At 42.7% G+C, this 24,442-nt stretch overlaps 1 protein-coding gene across 1 annotated transcript in view; it reads right to left on the minus strand.

Moving 5' to 3' along the window:
- Window positions 1-682: 682 nt before the first annotated feature.
- PIP5K1B (phosphatidylinositol-4-phosphate 5-kinase type 1 beta) overlaps window positions 683-24,442 on the minus strand; it is a 170,028-nt gene continuing 146,268 nt past the window's right edge. The window contains exons 14-15 of the mRNA XM_040417101.1: window positions 13,307-13,418; window positions 683-1,365 (exon numbers count right to left, since the gene is read on the minus strand). Coding sequence (XP_040273035.1) covers window positions 1,363-1,365; window positions 13,307-13,418 — 115 coding nt within the window. The 3' untranslated portion in view covers window positions 683-1,362. The remainder of the gene's footprint in view (window positions 1,366-13,306; window positions 13,419-24,442) is intronic.

Raw genomic sequence — 24,442 nt, forward strand, 5'->3', positions numbered from 1 at the left:
ACAGCCCCATAGAAATTAATGGGTCCGGATTCAGTCCGGGTGCAATGTGTTCACCTCACGCATCGCACCCGCGCGGAAATCTCGCCCGTCTGAAAGAGGCCTAACAGATTAGTGAATGAGAATATTAAAAAAATTCAATGGACCTGCTGCAGAACTATTCTGCAACAATATCTGCACATAACCTGACGTGGTGCAGATTATAAATCCACAGCATGTCAATTTATGTTGTGGATATCTGCTGTGGATTTCATTCTTTGCCATGCAACGCGTGAAATCTGGCAATATATCCATGACATTTTCGCAACAAAGTTTACATAGCCCCATGTTGGATAAAGAAGAAAATTAGTGTTATAATAAAACTTAGAATAAAGATGAAAATGACCTAATCGCATGGTGCTGGCAGGAAGCAATCCTCTGAGACAGGCAGCAATCATGTTTGTACTGTATATGCCTAAGTGCTACCATGGATCTTAGAGTGCACTAAATACAATACATGAATGGGGGCCACTATGGGTTTAATTAGCCTAATTACGGCAACACCAGCGCTGGTGATGACACATAATAGCGGCATTGGCTGTTACCCAATTTAATGAACCTAAATAGGATAACACAAACTACTATAGGATCATTTATAAGACAAGAAGTCATATTCACCAGTGATTTTTGAAGAACAAAATACTGAGAACAAAATATTTATTTTTTTCATCCATAAAACTATAGTATACAGTTAATTTTGTCTAAATAAATTATAGAATTTGTCATTTACAAGCAATAAACTAGATCACAATATTTCAAAGACAGTATGTACACAACATAAGGCTTAGTTATAAAGAGCACATATTCTTCAGTGTCTATAGTAAACATATTGGAAACATCTTTACTGAAGCAGATCGTCAGGATGTAGAAGTACACAGAAGCTGCATGAAATTATACTGCAACCCAACAAGACAGATCTCAGTCTAGATTTCAGAAGAAGGAAGGAAAAAAACGACTTCATTTACTTCGCATTTATGATCTTTTGCATGGAGTTTTAGAAGGTCAACAGGTCATGTGTCATGCCACTCACAGCGGAAAACATGCAAAGGAAACACCATGTGATCACTCCAAGGTCCAAGGTGGTTTGCAGCAATGGAAGCAGAAATGTTAATGCTTTGTAAGAGTTCTTCACAGTTCCATAAGCAAAGTGCAACTAACTGTCCTCTCCCGTTTCCACCAGCAAAGTATGTCAGATCAAGGCAGATGACGTAACTGCGCTCTCGTGTCCACAGAAATGTCAGCGAATCTCCTCTTCACATAAAACCCACTTAGAAAACTGTGTTTTACTGCAAGCTGTCTCTCACAAGAAGAATCCTGCACGTCTTTTTACTGTAAATAAGAAAGGAGAAGACATTGAGCATTTGATAGGTTAGGTGATTGAATTTACAAAGTTAGCATATCCAGTCATTAAGATAGGCGGCCATACCAGTTCAGTAAAAATATGGAAGGGAGGGGGGTGTAAAGATGTTTTATATCAGTCACTCTCTATGTAGAACATCTAGCCCCTAAATGCACAGTCGTTGGAGTTACAACAACTTTCTCAAGTAACTGTGTTCATTACTTTCACTAAATTACTAATCAAAAATTACCATACTTTTGTATTTTTGTTAACATGCGTTTCATAAGCGATGGACTTGTAGATGTTTTCATTCTTTAGGGTGGTTTCACACATACTGTTTTTTTGGTGAAAAAAGCTAAAGTTTGTGGCAGATTTTCATACAGTTGTTTGATGTAAAGCCAGAAGTGGTTTCAAAAGGAATGGAAGATATAAAGGTAGGACTTCTAGCTCTTCTTCCTGCTGCATCTACCTCTGCTTTGGGTCAAAAAACTGTATCAAAAATGGAGGTATTTCTCTTGAAACTGTGTGAAACCACACTCAATGAGAAACTGTCAAAACAAACTACAATGCAATCTACAGGAAGCATGTTATAGGACGTTAGAAGCTGAGCAGATTGATATATAGTTTAATTGGAAAAGTAAAGTAAAATGTTCTGCAATAAAATCTACCGCATGTGAAAGTATCCTTATATCTCTGCTCATTCTCAGGCTAGTTTTACACTAGCGGCAAGGGACTCCGGCAGGCTGTTCCGGCGGGTGACCAGCCTGTCGGATCCGTGCTGCCACTAGTGCACGCATGCCCACGGACTACCGCTCCGGCCCCATTGACTATAATGGGGGCTGGGGCGGCAGCGCATGCCGAGAGGTGTCCGGAGCCATGCTGCCGCTGGAACTCCGCCCCGTCCCCATTATAGTCAATGGGGCCGGAGCGGTAGCCCGGGGGCACACGTGCACTAGCGGCAGCACGGATCCGACAGGCTGTTCACCCGCCGGCCCTTGCCGCTAGCGTGAAACCAGCCTAACTTCAGTTGTGCACGGGGAGGTGTTTTCAGTGATTGGAAGCATTCTCTGTGTAAGTGTGTATACATAGATAGCGGTTAGTCACTGATATCTGTACACAGGGGAGGTGTTTTCAGTGATTGATAGCATTTGCTGTGTAAGTGTGTATACATAGATAGCTATCAGTCACTGACAGTTATACACGGGGAGGTGTTATCAGTGATTGATAGCATTCTCTGTGTAAGTGTGTATACAGAGATAGCTGTCAGTCACTGATAGCTGTACATGGGGGAGGTATTATCAGTGATTGATAGCATTCTCTGTGTAAGTGAATATACACAGATTGCTGTCAGTCACTGATACTTGTACACGGGGCGGTGTTGTTAGTGATTGATAGCATTCTCTGTGTAAGTGTGTATACATAGATAGTTGTCAGTCACTGATAGTTGTACACAGGGGAAGTGTTATAAGTGATTGATAGCATTCTCTGTGTAAGTGTGTATACATAGCTGTCAGTCACTGATAGTTGTACACAGGGGAAGTGTTATAAGTGATTGATGGCATTCTCTGTGTAAGTGTGTATTAAAAGATAGCTGTCAGTTACTGAAAATGGCCGATGGAGGTTCTGTCCATCAGTGACCTCCATTCATTTACACGAGGTCGGACTGCACATGTACTATTTACACTGTCTGTCCCAGTGTAAATGAATGGAGGCCGCTGATGGATGGAACTACTATTCCATTATTCATATTAAACTATCGGACATCAGTACTGATAGTAGCTGCATACATGTACTGTTATCAGCACATGGGCAGCTATTAATATAAACTGACCAACTCCTTTAAACTTTCTTCCACAGACACGGTTTAACTAGGGTGCTATATAGCTTTGCCATGATAGTTGCCAGCCTACTCAAACAGGTAGAGCTCCTTTATCAAATTTCAAGTAAACTGATGCATACATCATGCCTCTTGTCAGAACAAGGGTCCTTTGTATTCTACAAAAACCTAAAATTACATAATGTGACGCAGACTCTCTAAACATTTACTGTTTGTCTATCTAATATCTATCTAATATATCTGTCTGTCTATCCATCTTTACCTTAATGCCATAACGTATACATGAACACAATTGGCTGTAACAGTAGTATCAAATAAAAAAGTGAACATGGCATTTTAACCAGGTGAAGGTTGGTCACAGCATTTACCTTGTGTAAGTCTGACCCTACACGTATACCTGTGCAGTGAATAATTTTTGGCTGACAGCTATGGCTAACCCTTCCCCCTACACATGTCTGCTCATCTTAGCTGACAATGCATGGGTCCTGAATGGGGTGAAGGGGAAAAGTTTCTGCTAGACTCCTCTGACATAAGAATCCCCAGAACAAAAAGATTGGCCATGTTCAAGTCCAACAGCCCGATCCTTAACGATTGTTATCTTTTTAACAAACAGGAGAATATTAAGTGTCTATTACACTACAGTACAATTCTGTCTACAAAAATATATATATTGTCCAAACGTATGCCAAAAATCTCCTGGTATATGTTGGGAGCAATATTGGCCATAGACAAATTAGGCATATATGTCGGAAGCATTTTATGCCATATACTTGTGAGCAAAGAATGAAGCAATTATGAGGGTCATTTATCCCCCTCCTGGGGAAAATATCCCAAACCCATCCACACCCTTGCCCCCTTTCCAGAAAGTAGACAGTTACCAGTAGGGTCTATTTCTTTGAATACAACCCTATTAGACATTATTGTTGATATGAGGTTTGGGCCCGATGAATAATTTCCTCTGGTGGGCCCAAGGAACCCCATTGCGATCCTGTAGTAAATGACCCCACCGAGTTTCCCTTTAAATGGATTATCTGGAAATACTGCCACCTGGTGGCCAGCAGTGGTTCTTTTTCTCTCTTTCTTCTTGCTACTCAACTAGCTGCTATAGAATGTAAAAAACCTCAAAACAGCGTAGTACAACTATTTCCATACAGCCACACAACATGTATTACTGCGAGGCAACAGACTTGGTTAATTGTAAGCATAAATCAGTTTGTCTTTAGCCATTACATCTACTTCTGTCGTTTAAGATGCACAAACACGTTTGTTGCAATTCAAAGACTCCCACCCATACAGCTAGACGCTGGGGTTCAGCATCAGTGGGTGTTTAATCAGTGACTGCCAAGGGAAACTCAGAGCATGTGACAATGTGCCGAGAACATGCAGAACCAGGGAGAGATGTGCAATTGGGATTTCTTCCTTCATTGCCCCAGAGCAAATGCAGAAACATTTACATATGGAAATGGCTCATTTCTGCTTTATTCCCCAAACTAGATGAGTGAATTTATGAATTATGAATTTCCCCAAAACTTTGATTTCCCATGACTCCAAGTTTTTTGAGATTTGTCCCACAAACAGAAGGCACCTTTCACCAAAAAGGAATACTTTTTGGACCATTTTAGAATTACTGCAGCAGGGGCTACCATCTGTATACCCAGAAAAATAGATGTCACTGTCAATTTGACATTACTAATGCTGTTTTGGCATTAAAGGGAGTCTTTCACGCAGATTCACCCTATTAACCTAATAACAGTGTTATGTCCACGGCATCCCCCCTATTAAAACTGTGCTTACCGTTAGTTCCTTGCTAGCCTCGTTGTGCAGAAAAACACTTTTAATCCGTATGCAAATGAGGCTGTGAAGGTGCCCAGGGGCGGTATTTTCATACGAAGCCACTCCCCCTCCGCCACGTCTGCCCGCCCTTAGTCTCTGCTCTAACCTCCCTCCTCCCATCCGTAATCCCGCGCATGCGCCGATGAACGCGATAACGCACGGTAAACTGCCATGTTCCGGCCCGACTGTGCACGTTCATCGGGCAGAGGCGGCGGAGGGGGAGTGGCTTCGTATGAAAATGACCCAGGGGCCTGGGCACCGGCCGTTGTAACGCCGCACCTGGGCACCTTCACAGCCTCATTTGCGTACAGATTAAAAGTGTTTTTCTGCACAACGATGATAGCAAGGAACTAACGGTAAGCACCGTTTTAATAGGGGGGATGCCGTGGACATAACACGGTTATTAGGTTAATAGGGTGAATCTGCGTGAAAGACTCCCTTTAAAGAGCTTGAAAGGGATCGGACACATTTCTAGGAGAGAGGTTGAATCTGACAGCCGGAATGGACCCAAAACTAATTTTGGGAAATATGCTCATCTCTATTCACAGCGCTGTACTCTGGTGCTCCCACAGAGAATAAATGGAGCGGCAGTGCGCTTGCTCGACCTGTCCCTCCATCAGAAGGGGGGAACGCGACCCCCGTTCTTGTGATCGTGGACGGCCCCAGCAGCTAGTCGTCCCCTATTCTGTCAATGGGGGATAACGTAAAAACGTGGCACAACCCCTTTAAATAATTTCTTAAAAATGTATGTATATGCAGTTATTTCTATCTATTGCCTATGTAATTACAAAAATCACCATGCACTATGTGTGATGCAATATTGTAACTTTTAGGAAATACAAACAAAAGCATTTAAAAAAAGACTTCTTAACACAAAGACAACCGAACCATGTAGAGTTTAGACTGCAGTGGACAATGTCACTCAAAGACAGTTTGTTGTCTATGGCGGAGTAGTTGTCCGCCAAATACGGAAATTTGAGTCTGGGACTCTCATCTATTAGGCTAGTTTCACCTGAGCTTAATACATATTACTTCTGAATGTCCACCTGTCAAATGACCTGAACTAACTCAGTTTGGGTCATTAGACCCGGTATTAGGCCAGGATGTTCAGCCATAACACTGGCTGAGAAATGGATCCATATTATATTCCCGTGAAACTAGCCACAGGACAGTTTTACACGGGCTTTGTGCGTGAGCTGTATTTTCTGCACTGAACATTGCTCCACTGAAGTGCAGCATCATAGGGACTTATGCGCTGCACAATATGTCAGCCCTATATAAGTGAGCAAAATAATAATTTAGGGTGCTGTGAATTTCCATCTCACCACGGGTCTACTGAACTGTAGTCAGAGCACGATGAGAGTAAAGTTCAGTGAACCCTTGGTGAGATGGAAATTCACAGAATCATAAATCACTATGATGCTGCGAGTTCACTTCAGAGTGTTAAACAGTCAGCCTGTGCAATGCTTCACTTCTCCTGTGGGGGCACTGCAGGGCAGCTGCACACTTTCTGCTGGGTTCCTCAACAGATTCTAACTAATCACTGAGGGGCCCTGTGATGTCTTTATTGTTAAAGGGGTCGTGTACCTTTGGGGGGAGGGGTGCATTCCCAAAAAGGTTTTGTGTCCATCACTTGGTTTCACTGAACATGTATGGGCAGGTAATCAACTGTAACAGCCAATATGGACTAAAACGTGTAGGTCGAGTCGTGTGAAAGGATTGCCCACTAGGTGACGGTTTGTTCAATGATCAACCTACTTCTATTTAATGTCTATGGCTACTTTAATTCAGAGACTATTGTAGTATATTGTCACCAATGATAGTGTGATCGTTAACGCCATGTCAAAAGCCTGGTAGCTGTGATGGCAAAGCAGATGCCATTCATTAACTGAGTTTTATGTTGTAAGTATTTTATATTAAATGATAATTCAACAGCAGACTGTTTATCTCTATGGCATTCATGTTCTCTCTGGCAGAGGGCTTGTGTGTAGGTAGTCATTTGTAGCGTTCACAGTATGGTAAGAAGCCAAAAGCTAATTCACAGCGGATAAACATCATTTATTTCTGGTGCTTGATGATCACCAAGATGTAGTTGGAATGCCTGTTGTCAGAGGGGCACGTGTATCACCTGAAAGTGGGACTGAGACCGCCCTATTCACTGCCGGAGACACCAAATGGAAAGGAACTTGAACCATGTTTTTCAAGTTTGGTTGAAGTTTTTTTTCAAGATATAGGCCTTCTCTGTTCTCTATGTATATCATAGCATTCTTCAAAATGTCCAAAAATAACTGATGTTCATGCTTTTCAGCAGAGCTGCAGATAAGTCAAGCACTGCTTACAAATCCCACCAGTAATGGACAATGTTACCAATAGATGGCGCCAATGCTTTACTAGAGGTGACAAGCCATAATGTTTTTTACTATAGAAAAATACAATGTAAACTAATGCCTACAGCTCAGACACATTACATAGTAGAGATACTTCATGGGTCTGCTTGTCAGCTTACTTCCCAGTATTTAAAGCTACTTACAGTATATCACATCTTGGGTCGCTTTATGGTCCCCTAGACGAAATTCTACTATAGGAGGATTCCTGCATAACAGGGCGTGCAATGAATGTTTATCACATTGTCTGTCCCATGATCACCACCGCTGAGAGGAGACATTACATTTATGACAAGGCGCAGTCTGAAATCTACGCCAATTCCTAGCTAAATGATGATAAATGTGCTGGGGCATTTGAATGCCAAAAAACAGGCTTAGATTGTTTGACTTTTATATTATATTATTTCTGTATAATTTGTAAACTTATGTTTATCACCTATGCAGATTTGTGCTTTCACTCCCTCTATAAGGGATTTATTTGTTCATCTACGACTGCACTCACCTGCGTGTGTTGAACAGTTCTAGCTGTACTTTATATACATATACATATATGTACTTTTGTTCTTTTATTAATATACTTCAATAAAAAACTTTGACTCTAAAAAACAGGCTTAGGCCTCTTGCACATGACTGTATGGCTTTTTCATTATTTTGCGGTCCGCAAAAAATATGGATGACGTCCGTGTGCATTCCGTTTTTTGCGGAACGGAACAGCTGGCCCCTGATATAACAGTACTATCCTTGTCCGTTATGCGGACAATAATAGGACATGTTCTATCTTTGAACGGAACGGAAAAACGGAAACGGAATGGATTCCATTTTTTTTGCGGACCCATTGAAATGAATGGTTCCGTATACGGACCGTATACGGAACACAAAAAAAGGAACGTACATGCAAAAAAAAAAAACGTTTGTGTGCAAGAGGCCTAAGGAGATGGTAAATCTCCCATGTTTTTATTGTACTGGGGTATGAAGACAGTTTCTTAGCAAAATAACGACATAAAAAGTTTGAATAAACATGTGACTTAAAACAACGGCATACCAAAACTCTGGTAAAAATGCATGAATATAATGGATTTTTTTTTTACAAGCCCAAAAAATCTATACAAAGATATAGTGTCACTGAAGGGCAGAACAGCAGGCCATGCTAGATATGAGGGGGAGTACAATATTGTGGGGCCTACAGCTTTAATAATATTTTTGTACTAACCCACCCACCTACACACTTCCATTTGCTTGTATTACAAAAATATTATCACAAATAAAAAAGGAATAAAATCTGAAGTAAAAGCTATGCCTTCCAGGAGCTACATGGTTATCTTGGAGCAGACCGCTGGAGTATGAAGTCATTTTCACGTGACACGGGATCGTACAGTATTTGACTAATGCTTTTTTCTGGCCTTTATTTGTTATTCAAACTTGACTTCATGCTAGTGAAAATAAGGAAGGAACATGACTGCCAACACCCAGCATATCCTGGAACACACGTAGACATGGAGCCAGAGCAGATTAACAGCAGGGCTGCGGTTAACGTCTGCTGTGACATCTCACTGTATTATCTCTCAGCTCCAACTGTAGCACAGTATGGACATTACTGACTAAGCGAACATACAGGAAGAGCGCACAACTGAAAAGATAAGCGGCGGCCAGAGCAATGCTGCTTCAATAGTCCACCTAGCACAGCATGTTTGAATGTAAAAAAAGCTAGGTCAGGATGAAAGCTGTTGGTGTGCACAGCACTTTATCAAGGCTCTGTTTTGTTATATAGGTCACTAATCAGAGTCCTGTTAGCTTTTTGGATTAACTGCCTCAACAAACTGGCGTTCCATCATTCGGGAAGGGATCCACGATAATGCAGTGCTGTACTGAATACTGAAGGGATATTGTCACGAGGGTGTCGAGGACCACGCCTGACTCCGTTATACCCGGGGTCAGGAAGTCGCAGCGGTTGGCTGCACGCTCTATTTAAGATAGGGCTGTTTTCCTTATGGTAGCTTTCTGGGTTTGCTTAGCAAACCCTTTTGGCTCACTCAGGGATCCGTAGCTCCTTCTCCTCAGCTGTTCCTTGTCCAGCACTCCCAGACCTCCTTATATTTCTCTCTCACACTTCTCTGGTTGCCAGAGATAGAGCTTCCTGCCTGGACATCTATTCTGACCTTCTGGAGCTGTGTTGCTGCGTTCGCTGGTAGTTGGTCCAGAACGCTACCCTCCGGATCCCTGTTGGACCTTTTTGGTTTATTGTGGTCGCCCACCTGGGTGTATGTGTTTGTATGTTTTGTCTGTCCTCTCCCTGGTGTTTCCCTCTTAGTGATAGTGGTGTGGACTAGCGATCCCACCGGCCTGTTCACTATCCAGGGCTCATATTAGGGAAAGCCAGGGTTTAGGCACGCGATCGCCGCACGGGTGAGGAACCCGTCTAGGGACGTCAGGGCAGTCAGGTGCCAGCCGCAAGGTGAGTTAGGGGTCACCACCTTTCCCTCTCCCTTGGGCAGGGCTTTCCCTGTTTTCCTCCCTGTGCGTGTTGTCGGTCGTTACAGATATATTTCACTTTGAAGTCATCTTCATAAAAAATGTCACAGCCACACAATTTAAAGGGAACCTGTCACATTGAACATGGTGTCTGAGCTGCAGGCAGCATGTTATAGAGCAGGAGAAGCTGAGCAGATATGATATATCTGGTCCTAAACGCCACAAAGACGGTCGAGCTGGTCGTCAACTTCAGGAAGGGAAGGGTAGTCCCCCCCCCCGACCTATATTGACGGATCTGAAGTCGCAAGGGTACCCAGTGCCCACCTCCTAGGCACGACAATCTTTGAGGACCTATCCTGGCGTCCCAACATCTCGTCCATCATAAAGAAGGCTCACCAGCGGCTCTATTTCCTTCGACAACTGAGGAAGTTCGGCATGGCTCAGGACCTACTGAAGTCCTTCTACTCCTGTACCATCGAGTCGGTACTGTGCTCGTCCCTTCTGGTGTGGTATGCCGGCTCATCAGCCAGTGACAAGCGCAAACTACAAAGGGTCATCAACTCAGCGGAGAGAACTACTCGACTGCCACTACCACCCCTTGACTCTATCTTCTCCAACAGACTGCGCTCCAGGGCTCTGAAAATATTCAATGACCACTCCCATCCGGGCCATCATCTCTTCAGACGTCTAAAGTCCGGCAGCAGGTATCAGGCCATCCTTGCAAGGACATCGAGGAGGCTGAACACTTTCTTCCTAACGGCCGTCAGACTGCTGAACTCATCACGCCCCATCTCTCGCCCATAATCCCTCGCCCCGGATGTGCCCATTGCATAACCCCCCCTTCCACCCCCTAGTACTATGCCTGTACCTGTGCTTAACCCAATTCCGAGCACGATCGACTGTCGTGTTTGGCGAATAAAGCTAATTCTGATATATAGATTTATGGGAAAAGATTCAGTATACCGTATTTTTCGCCTCATAAGACACATTTTTTTCCCCCAAAGAGGGGGAAAATGTCACTGCGTTCTATGGGCGAATACTAATGAGTGGAAGCACTCATTAGGACTGGAGGATCAGGCAGCGGTGAATGCAGCGCTCCCTGGGCTCTGTACTCACCGCTTTCTGGTCCTCTGCTGTCGGCTGTTTGAGGATCTTATTGAGGGTCTTATTGACATTTGGCATTTGATTGGGGCTGTGAGCTGAGGTCTGATTAACATTGGCGGTCTGATTGCTGGTCTGATCTGAGGTCTAATAAAAAATAGTTTTTTCTTATTGTCCTCCCCTAAAACCTAGGTGCGTCTTATTGGCTGGTGCGTCTTATAAGGGCGAAAAATATGGTAACTTGTATTTCATCCATTTAAATTCCTGTTCATCCTGGGTTTTGAAGTCAAGGAGGTGGTCCTATTCACAGCCTTCCCTGTATGACTGTGTACATAGAGATAGCTGTCAATCACTGATAGGACCACCTCCTTGACTGCAAAGCCCAGAATGAGTAGAAATGTAAATTAATAAAAACACAAATTTTACTGAATCTTTTCCAACAAAACTATATACCATTCTGCCCAGCTCCTCCTGCTCTGTAACATTCTGTCTGTAGCGTACATTGCGTTTTCATGGTGATAGGTTCCTTTGAAGCTGGGGCTACTTGACATCATGTGTCACATGAAATGAAGATCGCAATGTTGCATTGTGAAATCACATCTAATGATTGAGGCGCCATGATTACAGAGCGACAGTCGCAAAAAATCCATCACTGTTGGCAAGGTCACAGGGTGCCCTAAACTTTGTCATCATGGACCACAATGAGACTTGCCTGAAAGTTTCCTGCAATTTGGCTGTGTTTTCACAGCCGTATCACAGTTCTAAAATACTTGTGTGACAACAAGCTGCAGACAAGACACACAAAAGTTTTTGGGTTGTGTAACTTTGCTGAGACTTGCTGTCGCCATGTAGTCCCAGCCTTAAAGAATATGGGTGACTTACATGCCACCTGTTGATGAAACCAGGAGAATGACTGTATTGAATTTCATTGCCCCGATACGGACTTCCCCATTAACCTAATCTCTCCCATATCTAAATGTAATGATTTCAGCTGCTGGGTATATATTAAGATACTGCTGTGAATGCAGTTTTCTAGCACATAAACTAAGGTATGGGTGTGCTTTTTTTAAGCACTGATTTGTAAAACATTTTTGGAGTTTCTGGCGGGTGGAACTCTTGCAGATCCGCTGTTGTCACCAGTGATAGCTGTCCACATTTCTCCTGTAGTGTCTTACATGCAGTCTGAGCTTCCAGAGCAAGTAACATTTTTTGAAGTTGTTTAATAATATGAGAATCCAAGTGAAGACACCTCATGTATGTGGCCACATCATTAGAGAGGCCCTTTCGTGTCCTCATAGAACTGCAACTGGCTGCATACTTGACGGCTAATGACTTCCAAAACTATGAGGATGTGACAGGTCCTCATTAATGTTTTTCTTTGGGGTCCAGAGAACCGGTAGAGATGCTGCGATATCATAGTTGTGTGAACTATTTAAAGATCTAACTCTTTAAGCTGTATTGTCTGCTTTTTCCACAATTCCTTTCGGTTAGAGCAGCCCACTGAGCATAGGCTTGTTACAGGATCTCTGTTGCGACCCTCCTCAGTGATCAGCTGCAGTACCACCCTAAGGAAAATTACAGGGGTTGGCCACTTAATGGCTACACTTGACTATCTGACACTTACTAATATAACCTTTGTTGATATTCTGTGCCGTCTGCTATATTTCAGAAGCCATGACCCCTTGTTAGGCCAATCTTCTGTGCCGTCCACATAGAGGTCCTGTCCATAAGATGGCCGCTGATGGAGAGTCATGTGACCAGGCAAATATCTTCCATGTGATGTCTTCTTCATTCAAATACACTGCATCTTCTCTAAACTCCCAGCAGTGCAAGTGCAGATGGCAGGTGCAGTGTATCTGATCAGACGAGACATCACATGGAGGTGATCTGCCTGGTCATATGACCATCAGCAGCGATTTCATGCACAAAACCTCGTGTGGACAGCACAAACAAGGGGGCATGCCTTATGAAATATAGACAATGGCACAGAATAAATAAAAAAACATGCGGTATACATTTTGTTAACATAGGCACCTACAGAGGACATTTCATCGGTCTGTTTATGGCTGTGCTGGGAGCTTTACTGCTGTATATGGTAAACAGACTCTCAAGACGCAATGTGGAAAGAGCCTTAGGGTACAGCCACATGGTCAGGTTTGGAAGCCAAAATGGGGATGCCTGCCGTCTCGCATATGACCTGCAAATGACTGCATAGTCCACATTTCCCTATAGTAGAACTCCTTCATGGAGAATCAGATATTGCAGTGTCTTCTAAAGTGCATACATAAGCGGTGTAAAGTGACTTACTAAGTAGACATCAAAGGCATCATTGTCATTGTCCATTTCTATTGTGCTCTGCTCAGATGTTTGGTACGCACTGTCTTCTAGCGTGAACGTAGAACTTGACGGTAGTCCTCTCCTGTAGATAGAGCAGAAGCCAGGAATAAGAAAAACAGTTGATCCCACAAGCAGTTGTAGGACATATGTTGCAGTATCATCTATGTATTGTAAAAGCATAGTAAACTGGACTGATGTTTTGCCGTGGATACTCCCAGCAGTTGAGCCTATTATATAATCATAATTGTGGCTTCAGCAATTGATCGCATTAATGCCGTGCTAACAAGTGATCATTGTTTGTCACATCCTCCCCAAGCAGGCATTAGTTTTTACCAATGCTTATATGGTTTATAAATCATGGGTGCAGCCAGGGCTACTTAGATGTGTGAGTGGGTGGATCAGGGATGTGCCTGGGTGGATCACAAGCAGTATCGCGGATTGTGAGGTATGCACCACATATGACAATAAACATGCACAATCTGTTACAGTATTGTCTTTCCATGTAATATCTGTTATATACTACACAGGCCGGTCAGGTATTGTCTTTATATGTAATATCTGTTATATACTACACAGGCCGGTCAGGTATTGTCTTTATATGTAATATCTGTTATATACTACACAGGCCGGCCAGGTATTGTCTTTATATGTAATATCTGTTATATACTACACAGGCCGGTCAGGTATTGTCTTTATATGTAATATCTGTTATATACTACACAGGCCGGCCAGGTATTGTCTTTACATGTAATATCTGTTATATACTACACAGGCCGGCCAGGTATTGTCTTTCCATGTAATATCTGTTATATACTACACAGGCCGGTCAGGTATTGTCTTTACATGTAATATCTATTATATACTACACAGGCCGGTCAGGTATTGTCTTTCCATGTAATATCTGTTATATACTACACAGGCCGGCCAGGTATTGTCTTTATATGTAATATCTGTTATATACTACACAGGCCGGCCAGGTATTGTCTTTATATGTAATATCTGTTATATACTACACAGGCCGGCCAGGTATTGTCTTTATATGTAATATCTGTTATATACTACACAGGCCGGCCAGGTATTGTCTTTACATGTAATATCTGTTATATACTACACAGGCCGGCCAGGTATTGTCTTTACATGTAATATCTGTTATATACTACACAGGCCGGCCAGGTATTGTCTTTATATGTAATATCTGTTATATACTACACAGGCCGGCCAGGTATTGTCTTTATATGTAATATCTGTTATATACTACACAGGCCGGCCAGGTATTGTCTTTATATGTAATATCTGTTATATACTACACAGGCCGGTCAGGTATTGTCTTTATATGTAATATCTGTTATATACTACACAGGCCGGCCAGGTATTGTCTTTCCATGTAATATCTGTTATATACTACACAGGCCGACCAGGTATTGTCTTTCCATGTAATATCTGTTATATACTACACAGGCCGGCCAGGTATTGTCTTTATATGTAATATCTGTTATATACTACACAGGCCGGCCAGGTATTGTCTTTACATGTAATATCTGTTATATACTACACAGGCCGGCCAGGTATTGTCTTTATATGTAATATCTGTTATATACTACACAGGCCGGTCAGGTATTGTCTTTATATGTAATATCTGTTATATACTACACAGGCCGGTCAGGTATTGTCTTTCCGTGTAATATCTGCTATATACTACACAGGCCGGCCAGGTATTGTCTTTATATGTAATATCTGTTATATACTACACAGGCCGGCCAGGTATTGTCTTTCCATGTAATATCTGTTATATACTACACAGGCCGGCCAGGTATTGTCTTTATATGTAATATCTGTTATATACTACACAGGCCGGCCAGGTATTGTCTTTATATGTAATATCTGTTATATACTACACAGGCCGGCCAGGTATTGTCTTTACATGTAATATCTATTATATACTACACAGGCCGTTCAGGTATTGTCTTTACATGTAATATCTGTTATATACTACACAGGCCGTTCAGGTATTGTCTTTATATGTAATATCTGTTATATACTACACAGGCCGGCCAGGTATTGTCTTTCCATGTAATATCTGTTATATACTACACAGGCCGGCCAGGTATTGTCTTTACATGTAATATCTGTTATATACTACACAGGCCGGCCAGGTATTGTCTTTATATGTAATATCTGTTATATACTACACAGGCCGGCCAGGTATTGTCTTTACATGTAATATCTGTTATATACTACACAGGCCGGCCAGGTATTGTCTTTCCATGTAATATCGGTTATATACTACACAGGCCGGCCAGGTATTGTCTTTACATGTAATATCTGTTATATACTACACAGGCCGGCCAGGTATTGTCTTTATATGTAATATCTGTTATATACTACATAGGCCGGTCAGGTATTGTCTTTATATGTAATATCTGTTATATACTACATAGGCCGGTCAGGTATTGTCTTTACACTGCTGTAAGGAATGGCTTTTGGAAAGTTCCTTGTAAGCCATACAGGTGACATTAAAGTAAATGTGCCTATACAAGAGGCAACAACAATACAGCGTCTTCAGCACAATAGATATTGATCTTTTTCTCTTTGGATTTGTCAGCCCCATCTCAAAAATGTATACAGTTCCTACTCACTTGGTGACCACGGACATAATAAGCCTCTGTCCATAATGAAGGCAAAACAAGAGCAATAATATCAGTCCACACAATTACACCGCTCGGTCACTTACAGCTCCATTTACCGCCAGGAGGCAACACAAAAGCTTCGGCCCCAGCAAATGTCACCAAGACCGATAACTGATTTCCTGGCAGGAATGGATCAATAAGCTCTTCCATCTGACTCTCAATGACAAATTGTTCTAAAAACCACCTGAGGCCTGTATTGTTTCTGCTTCATAGAGATGGGTGTTCGGATGCCAAATCGCACAGGTCATCATACGAGCACTACGGCCAATGATCAATACATTTATCATCATCTCCATACAAAGTGGATCCACAATATCACCACTGCCAGTGTAACATCAAGGTATATTCACAGACAGCAGGATCTATTCTATATGGGTTTTTCTGCAGCAGGTGAATCAGACAGTCGCATAAATGTATGGAACAAGGCTACCTGCAAAGGTTTACAAACAGAAAATCCGCACAGATTTCCATGTGGAATTCTGTCTGTTTCCGCACCAAATACCACGTGTTAGGCCTCTTTCACACTTGCGTTGTCCGGATCCGGCGTGTACTCCACTTGCCGGAATTATACTCCGGATCCGGAAAAACGCAAGTATACTGAAAGCATTTGAAGACGGAACCGTCTTCCAAATGCGTTCAGTGTTACTATGGCACCCAGGACGCTATTAAAGTCCTGGTTGCCATAGTAGTAGTAGGAGCGGGGGAGCGGTATACTTACAGTCCGTGCGGCTCCCGGGGCGCTCCAGAATGACGTCAGAGCGCCCCATGCGCATGGATGACGTGTCCAATGCGATCACGTGATCCATGCTCTTGGGGCGCCCTGACGTCACTCTGGAGCGCCCGGGGAGCCGCACGGACGGTAAGTATGCTGCTCCCCCGCTCCCCACTACACTTTACCATGGCTTTCAGGACTTTAGCGTCCCGGCAGCCATGGTAACCACTCTGAAAAAGCTAAATGTCGGCTCCGGCAATGCGCCGAAACGACGTTTAGCTTAAGGCCGGATCCGGATCAATGCCTTTCAATGGGCATTAATTCCGGATCCGGCCTTGCGGCAAGTGTTCCGGATTTTTGGCCGGAGCAAAAAGCGCAGCATGCTGCGGTATTTTCTCCGGCCAAAAAACGTTCCGTTCCGGAACTGAAGACATCCTGATGCATCCTGAACGGATTTCTCTCCATTCAGAATGCATGGGGATAATCCTGATCAGGATTCTTCCGGCATAGAGCCCCGACGACGGAACTCTATGCCGGAAGACAATAACGCAAGTGTGAAAGAGCCCTTAATTGCAGTTTTTGGTGCGGTTTTACCTCAGATCTCACACTTGCAAAGGGTGAAATCTGCACAAAAAACTGCACAAAGAATTGACGTGCTGTGGGTTTTTAAATGGTCACGGCAGCTCAATTACCACATGGAACGAAAAAATTAAAGTGTACATGAGATCTGTCTAATCTCATACACTTTGCTGGTACTGTATTACACTGCCACCCATAAACCCTTTTGAGAGGTCAGAGAATCCTCCAACGGTCACTTTTATTGCCAGAAAGTTACAGATATAACGTGCATTATTCTAAGATGCAGTCAGATCCATAAATATTGGGACATCGACACAATTCTAACATTTTTGGCTCTATACACCACCACAATGGATTTGAAATGAAACGAACAAGATGTGCTTTAACTGCAGACTGTCAGCTTTAATTTGAGGGTATTTACATCCAAATCAGGTGAACGGTGTAGGAATTACAACAGTTTGCATATGTGCCTCCCATTTGTTAAGGGACCAAAAGTAATGGGACAATTGGCTTCTCAGCTGTTCCATGGCCAGGTGTGTGTTATTCCCTCATTATCCCAATCACAATGAGCAGATAAAAGGTCCAGAGTTCATTTCAAGTGTGCTATTTGTATTTGGTATCTGTTGCTGTCAACTCTCAAGATGAGATTCAAAGAGCTGTCACTATCAGTAAGCCATCATTAGGCTGAAAAAAAAAAAAAAAACCTATCAGAGAGATAGCAAAAACATTAGGCGTGGCCAAAACAACTGTTTGGAACGATCTTAAAGAGAAGGAACGCACCGGTGAGCTCAGCAACAACAAAAGACCCGGAAGACCACGGAAAACAACTGTGGTGGATGACCAAAGAATTCTTTCCCTGGTGAAGAAAACACCCTTCACAACAGTTGGCCAGATCAAGAACACTTTCCAGGAGCTAGGTGTATGTGTGTCAAAGTCAACAATCAAGAGAAAACTTCACCATAGTGAATACAGAGGGTTCACCACAAGATGTAAACCATTGGTGAGCCTCAAAAACAGGAAGGCCAGATTAGAGTTTGCCAAACGACATCTAAAAAAGCCTTCACAGTTCTGGAACAACATCCTATGGACAGATGAGACCAAGATCAAATTGTACCAGAGTGATGGGAAGAGAATAGTATGGAGAAGGAAAGGAACTGCTCTTGATCCTAAGCATAGCACCTCATCAGTGAAGCATGGTGGTGGTAAGTGTCATGGCGTGGGCATGTATGGCTGCCAATGGAACTGGTTCTCTTGTATTTATTGATGATGTGACTGCTGACAAAAGCAGCAGGATGAATTCTGAAGTGTTTTGGGCAATATTATCTGCTCATATTCAGCCAAATGCTTCAGAACTCATTGGACGGTGCTTCACAGTGCAGATGGACAATGACCCAAAGCATACTGCAAAAGCAACCAAAGAGTTTTTTTAAGGGAAAGAAGTGGAATGTTATGCAATGATCAAGTCAATCACCTGACCTGAATCCGATTGAGCATGCATTTCACTTGCTGAAGACAAACTGAAGGGAAAATGCCCCAAGAACAAGCAGGAACTGAAGACAGTTGCAGTAGAGGCCTGGCAGAGCATCACCAGGGATGAAACCCAGCGTCTGGTGATGTCTATGCGTTCCAGACTTCAGGCTGTAATTGGCTGCAAAGGATTTGCAACCAAGTATTAAAAAGTGAAAGTTTGATTTATGATTATTATTCTGTCCCATTACTTTTGGTTCCTTAACAAGTGGGGGGCACATATGCAAACTGTTGTAATTCCTACACCGTTCACCTGATTTGGATGTAAATACATTTAAATTAAAGCTGACAGTCTGCAGTTCAAGCACATCATGTTCATTTCATATCCATTGTGGTGGTGTATAGAGCCAAAAATGTTAGAATTGTGTCGATGTCCCAATATTTATGGACCTGACTGTATGTGCCTTTATTAATAGTAGTAGATACCTAATTAATACTAGCGACTCATTTTTATAGACGAGAAAATAATCTATACTGGTAGACCTATCTCATTGTGTAACTACCTAATTAATACTAGCGACTCATTTTTATAGACGAGAAAATAATCTATACTGGTAGACCTATCTCATTGTGTAACATTAATGTAAAGTGCCCCACCTTACTTTTATAGTTAGGGCCCTTTCACACTTGCGTTGTCCGGATCCGGCGTGTACTCCATTTGCTGGAGCTGCCCGCCGGATCCGGAAAAACGCAAGTGAACTGAAAGCATTTGAAGACGGATACGTCTTCAAAATGCGTTCAGTGTTACTATGGCACCCAGGACGCTATTAAAGTCCTGGCTGCCATAGTAGTAGTGGGGAGCGGGGGAGCAGTATACTTACAGTCCGTGCGGCTCCCGGGGCGCTCCAGAATGACGTCAGAGCGCCCCATGCGCATGGATGACGTGATCCATGCGACACGTCATCCATGCACGTGAGGCGCCCTGACGTCACTCTGAAGCACCCCGGGAGCCGCACGGACGGTAAGTATACTGCTCCCCCGCTCCCCACTACACTTTACCATGGCTGCCAGGACTTTAGCGTCCCGGCAGCCATGGTAACCACTCTGAAAAAGCTAAACGTCGGATCCGGCAATGCGCCGAAACGACGTTTAGCTTAAGGCCGGATCCGGATCAATGCCTTTCAATGGGCATTAATTCCGGATCCGGCCTTGCGGCAAGTGTTCAGGATTTTTGACCGGAGCAAAAAGCGCAGCATGCTGCGGTATTTTCTCCGGCCAAAAAACGTTCCGGTCCGGAACTGAAGACATCCTGATGCATCCTGAACGGATTTCTCTCCATTCAGAATGCATTAGGATAAAACTGATCAGGATTCTTCCGGCATAGAGCCCCGACGACGGAACTCTATGCCGGAAGAAAAGAACGCAAGTGTGAAAGGGCCCTTAGTTAGTGGGTGGAAAAAAAGAGATTGTCAAGTTCGACATGTATACATATGGCAGAAATTTAAAGCACGTACACATTTGCCAAACTCAACCAACAAACTAACGTGTATGGGAGACTCCTTACTGTCCTGCAGGGGTAGACCGCTACCAGAGGTGTCTGGCAGTGGCTTATTCCTCCCCACAGCTCATGTGTATGGCCATCTTAAAGGGGTTGTCCCAATCACTAGAACAGGGGTCCATGTACCCATCTATTAAGGGAGTTGCAGACACAAATGCATGTACGCTGCTCTACTAAACTCTATGGGACTGCCGAGGAAAAGAGCTCATAGAATTGAATAGATGGCAGACATGCATGCCCCTGTTCCAGTACCATGCTGATCAGACACTTATCCCCTAACCTATATCAACCCACTTTAACAGTCCTTCAGTTCTCAATTACGACTTTTCCCACCACCGACTTTTTATTCATGCATTCCACAAAGTTCACGTTAGTATTTCCCCCTAGCTACAGTGGGTGTTGTTCATGATGACAAGGTTAAAGAAGTACTCCCACAAAAATGTTTATTCTCTGACCTGTTAGAAAAGTACATGATGTAAACTGTAGTGAAGGTAATCTTCTCATCAGTGACTGTATTTGTGAGTTATAACCTCCCTTCTAATTCTCAGCGGTGTCATGTGACCAGCACTCTGATCTCCAATTGACACAGGACAGGAGGTCAGTTACTTCTCTTTTCATTCCTATGAGACTGACATTAGGCTCCCCTAGGAATACAAAGAGAAACTGGCTTCCTGTTATTTGGAAAGTCAGAGTGCTGGTCACATGACACAGCTAAGGATCAGAAGGGAGGTTATAACTCACAAATACAGTCACTGGTAAAAATACCTATCCTACACATTACATCATGTACCTTCCTAACAGGTCAAAGTATAAAAGTTTCTGACAAGTTTCTGTGGGAGTGCTTCTTTAAGTTGGCTATGCTCATCTCTGTTAATGATTTCCATTGCTCTGCTCCTATGATAGAAGTACAGGCACATAACTGAGACCAACTGCGCCCAACACTTGCCATTGACTATAATGGGGTCTGCCAGAGTATTACCGGACAAAATAGCACACCATTGACAAAATCTGCAATGAAGACACCTAATGGGGCATCCAACACAGATGAAGAAGCCTAAAACCCAGCCGTGTGCAAAGAGGTGGTTGTGTTTGAGAAATGATAATGGATGATCATATAGGATAAGGATCAGTGTAGCCCTTTGAGCTGTAGTCTGCTTCTATGAACCAACAGATTTTGTCAACCAACACAGGACAGGTGGAGATCTTTCCATTATACCTTGTCTCTGTGTAGCCTCCACTCCTGGTTTTGGCTCACAATCACTGATGGAAATCGCTGATCAAATACTGACGTGTGAAAGTGGCCTGAGTCTGTTTCAGCTTCACTTTTACTAAAATGCAATACAAAATGTACCAATATTGTAACTGGGTGTGAAACTTTTGGGGTACGACCAGACAATCTGGTTTCTTAATGCAGTTTTGGAAGCCAAAACCAGGAGGGAATTTTTAAAGAGGAGAAGTCGTATCTGTCCTATATACCTTCTCTCCTTTTATGATCTACTCCTGAATTTGGTTTCCAAATCTGTATCAGGAAACCTGACCGTGTGGCGGAACCCTACAAGCAGGATTGTGCTTCACTCACAGCCTGTCAGTAACATAATTCTTAGCTCGGAATATATTTCCAGCTGGTACAATGTTTCCTTAAGGCAAAAGGTCTGTATTTATGGGCTGTTTTCAGACCATCCCTTAGTAAACAGAACCTTATAGTTCAGCAGCAACTGAAACGGCTGATTTCATAAGTAAATGTCATTGTTTGCTACTGTGTACTGGGAATGGTTTCTCTCAAAGGTGATCTACTGTATCTATCTAATATTTATCTATCTAACTATCTAATATTTTTCTCTATCTGTATCTATCTATCTATCTAGAAAGGAAAAAAATCAGCAGCACTGTCAAATTGAAGTCGGATGCAATCCCTTGAAGACCGTGGTAATAGGTTCCACAATGTCAATTCACAAAGAAGAGGCAGCACTCCAGATATGGTGAAGCAGATATGGTGGTCCATAGGTGGACCGGCTTTTATGGACTCTCTATCTATCTATAAAAAGCAACACTGTAATATCAGGAACTGGGAGTCTATGGAACCTAACTTGGTGTCCTCCACATACAAAAATTAAAGGATTGGTAGCGGGCCACGTCAGACTGGTTCCTCGGGCCCACCTGAGGATAACATTTTGCGGGCTCATCTGGTGTGAATACAGTAAATCATGCCCACTTTTAGGTAATTCTTATTGTTGCACATGCAGGACTTATCAGTAAGGTTTTATAAGAAATCTGCTGGTTACTGGTTCCAAGGTCAGCTCCAAACTATCTTCTGCTATAGCTTAGGAGAAGAAACATAGAAACATAGAATGTGTCGGCAGATAAGAACCATTTGGCCCATCTAGTCTGCCCAATATATCTGAATACTATGGATAGCCCCTGGCCCTATCTTATATGAAGGATAGCCATATGCCTATCCCATGCACGCTTAAACCCCTTCACTGTATTTGCAGCTACCACTTCTGCAGGAAGGCTATTCCATGCATCCACTACTCTCTCAGTAAAGTAATACTTCCTTATATTACTTTTAAACCTTTGCCCCTCTAATTTAAAACTGTGTCCTCTTGTGGTAGTTTTTCTTCTTTTAAATATGCTCTCCTCCTTTACCGAGTTGATTCCCTTTATGTATTTAAAAGTTTCTATCATATCCCCTCTGTCTCTTCTTTCTTCCAAGCTATACATATTAAGGTCCTTTAACCTTTCCTGGTAAGTTTTATCCTGCAATCCATGTACTAGTTTAGTAGCTCTTCTCTGAACTCTATCCAAAGTATCAATATCCTTCTGGAGATATGGCCTCCAGTACTGCGCACAATACTCCAAGTGAGGTCTCACCAGTGTTCTGTACAGCGGCATAAGCACTTCACTCTTTCTACTGCTTATACCTCTCCCTATACATCCAAGCATTCTGCTGGCATTTCGTGCTGCTCTATTACATTGGCTTCCCACCTTTAAGTCTTCTGAAATAATTACTCCTAAATCCCTTTCCTCAGATACTGAGGTCAGGACTGTGTCAAATATTCTATATTCTGCCCTTGGGTTTTTACGCCCCAGGTGCATTATCTTGCACTTATCCACATTAAATTTCAGTTGCCAGAGTTCTGACCATTCTTCTAGTTTTCCTAAATCCTTTTCCATTTGGCGTTTCCCTCCAGGAACATCAACCCTGTTACATATCTTTGTGTCATCAGCAAAAAGACACACCTTCCCATCGAGGCCTTTTGCAATATCACTTATGAAGATATTAAACAAAATTGGTCCCAGTACAGATCCCTGTGGAACCCCACTGGTAACATGACCTTGTTTTGAATGTTCTCCATTGACTACAACCCTCTGTTGTCTGTCACTCAGCCACTGCCTAATCCATTCAACAATATGGGAGTCCATGCTCAATGACTGCAGTTTATTGATAAGTCTTCTATGTGGGACAGTGTCAAAAGCCTTACTAAAATCTAGATATGCGATGTCTACTGCACCTCCACCGTCTATTATTTTAGTCACCCAGTCAAAAAAATCTATAAGATTTGTTTGACATGATCTCCCTGAAGTAAACCCATGTTGTTTTTCATCTTGCAATCCATGGGATTTTAGATGTTCCACAATCCTATCCTTTAATAGGGTTTCCATTAATTTGCCTACTATTGATGTCAGACTCACTGGTCTATAGTTGCTCGATTCCTCCCTACTACCTTTCTTGTGAATGGGCACGACATTTGCCAATTTCCAATCTTCCGGGACGACTCCTGTTACTAATGATTGGTTAAATAAATCTGTTAGCGGTTTTGCCAGCTCACCACTAAGCTCTTTTAATAATTTTGGGTGTATCTCATCAGGCCCCTGTGACTTATTTGTCTTCACCTTAGACAGCAAACTTAGAACATCTTCCTCTGTAAAGATACATGCATCAAATGATTTATTAGTCATCCTTTCTAGTGGAGGTCCTTCTCCTTTTTCTTTTGTAAAAACTGAACAGAAGTATTCATTAAGGCAGTCGGCTAGCCCTTTATTCTCTTCTACATACCTTCCGTCCTTTGTTTTTAATTTAGTTATTCCTTGTTTTAATTTCC

This window comes from Bufo bufo, chromosome 2, assembly GCF_905171765.1.
Source record: "Bufo bufo chromosome 2, aBufBuf1.1, whole genome shotgun sequence".
Lineage (NCBI taxonomy): Eukaryota > Metazoa > Chordata > Amphibia > Anura > Bufonidae > Bufo > Bufo bufo.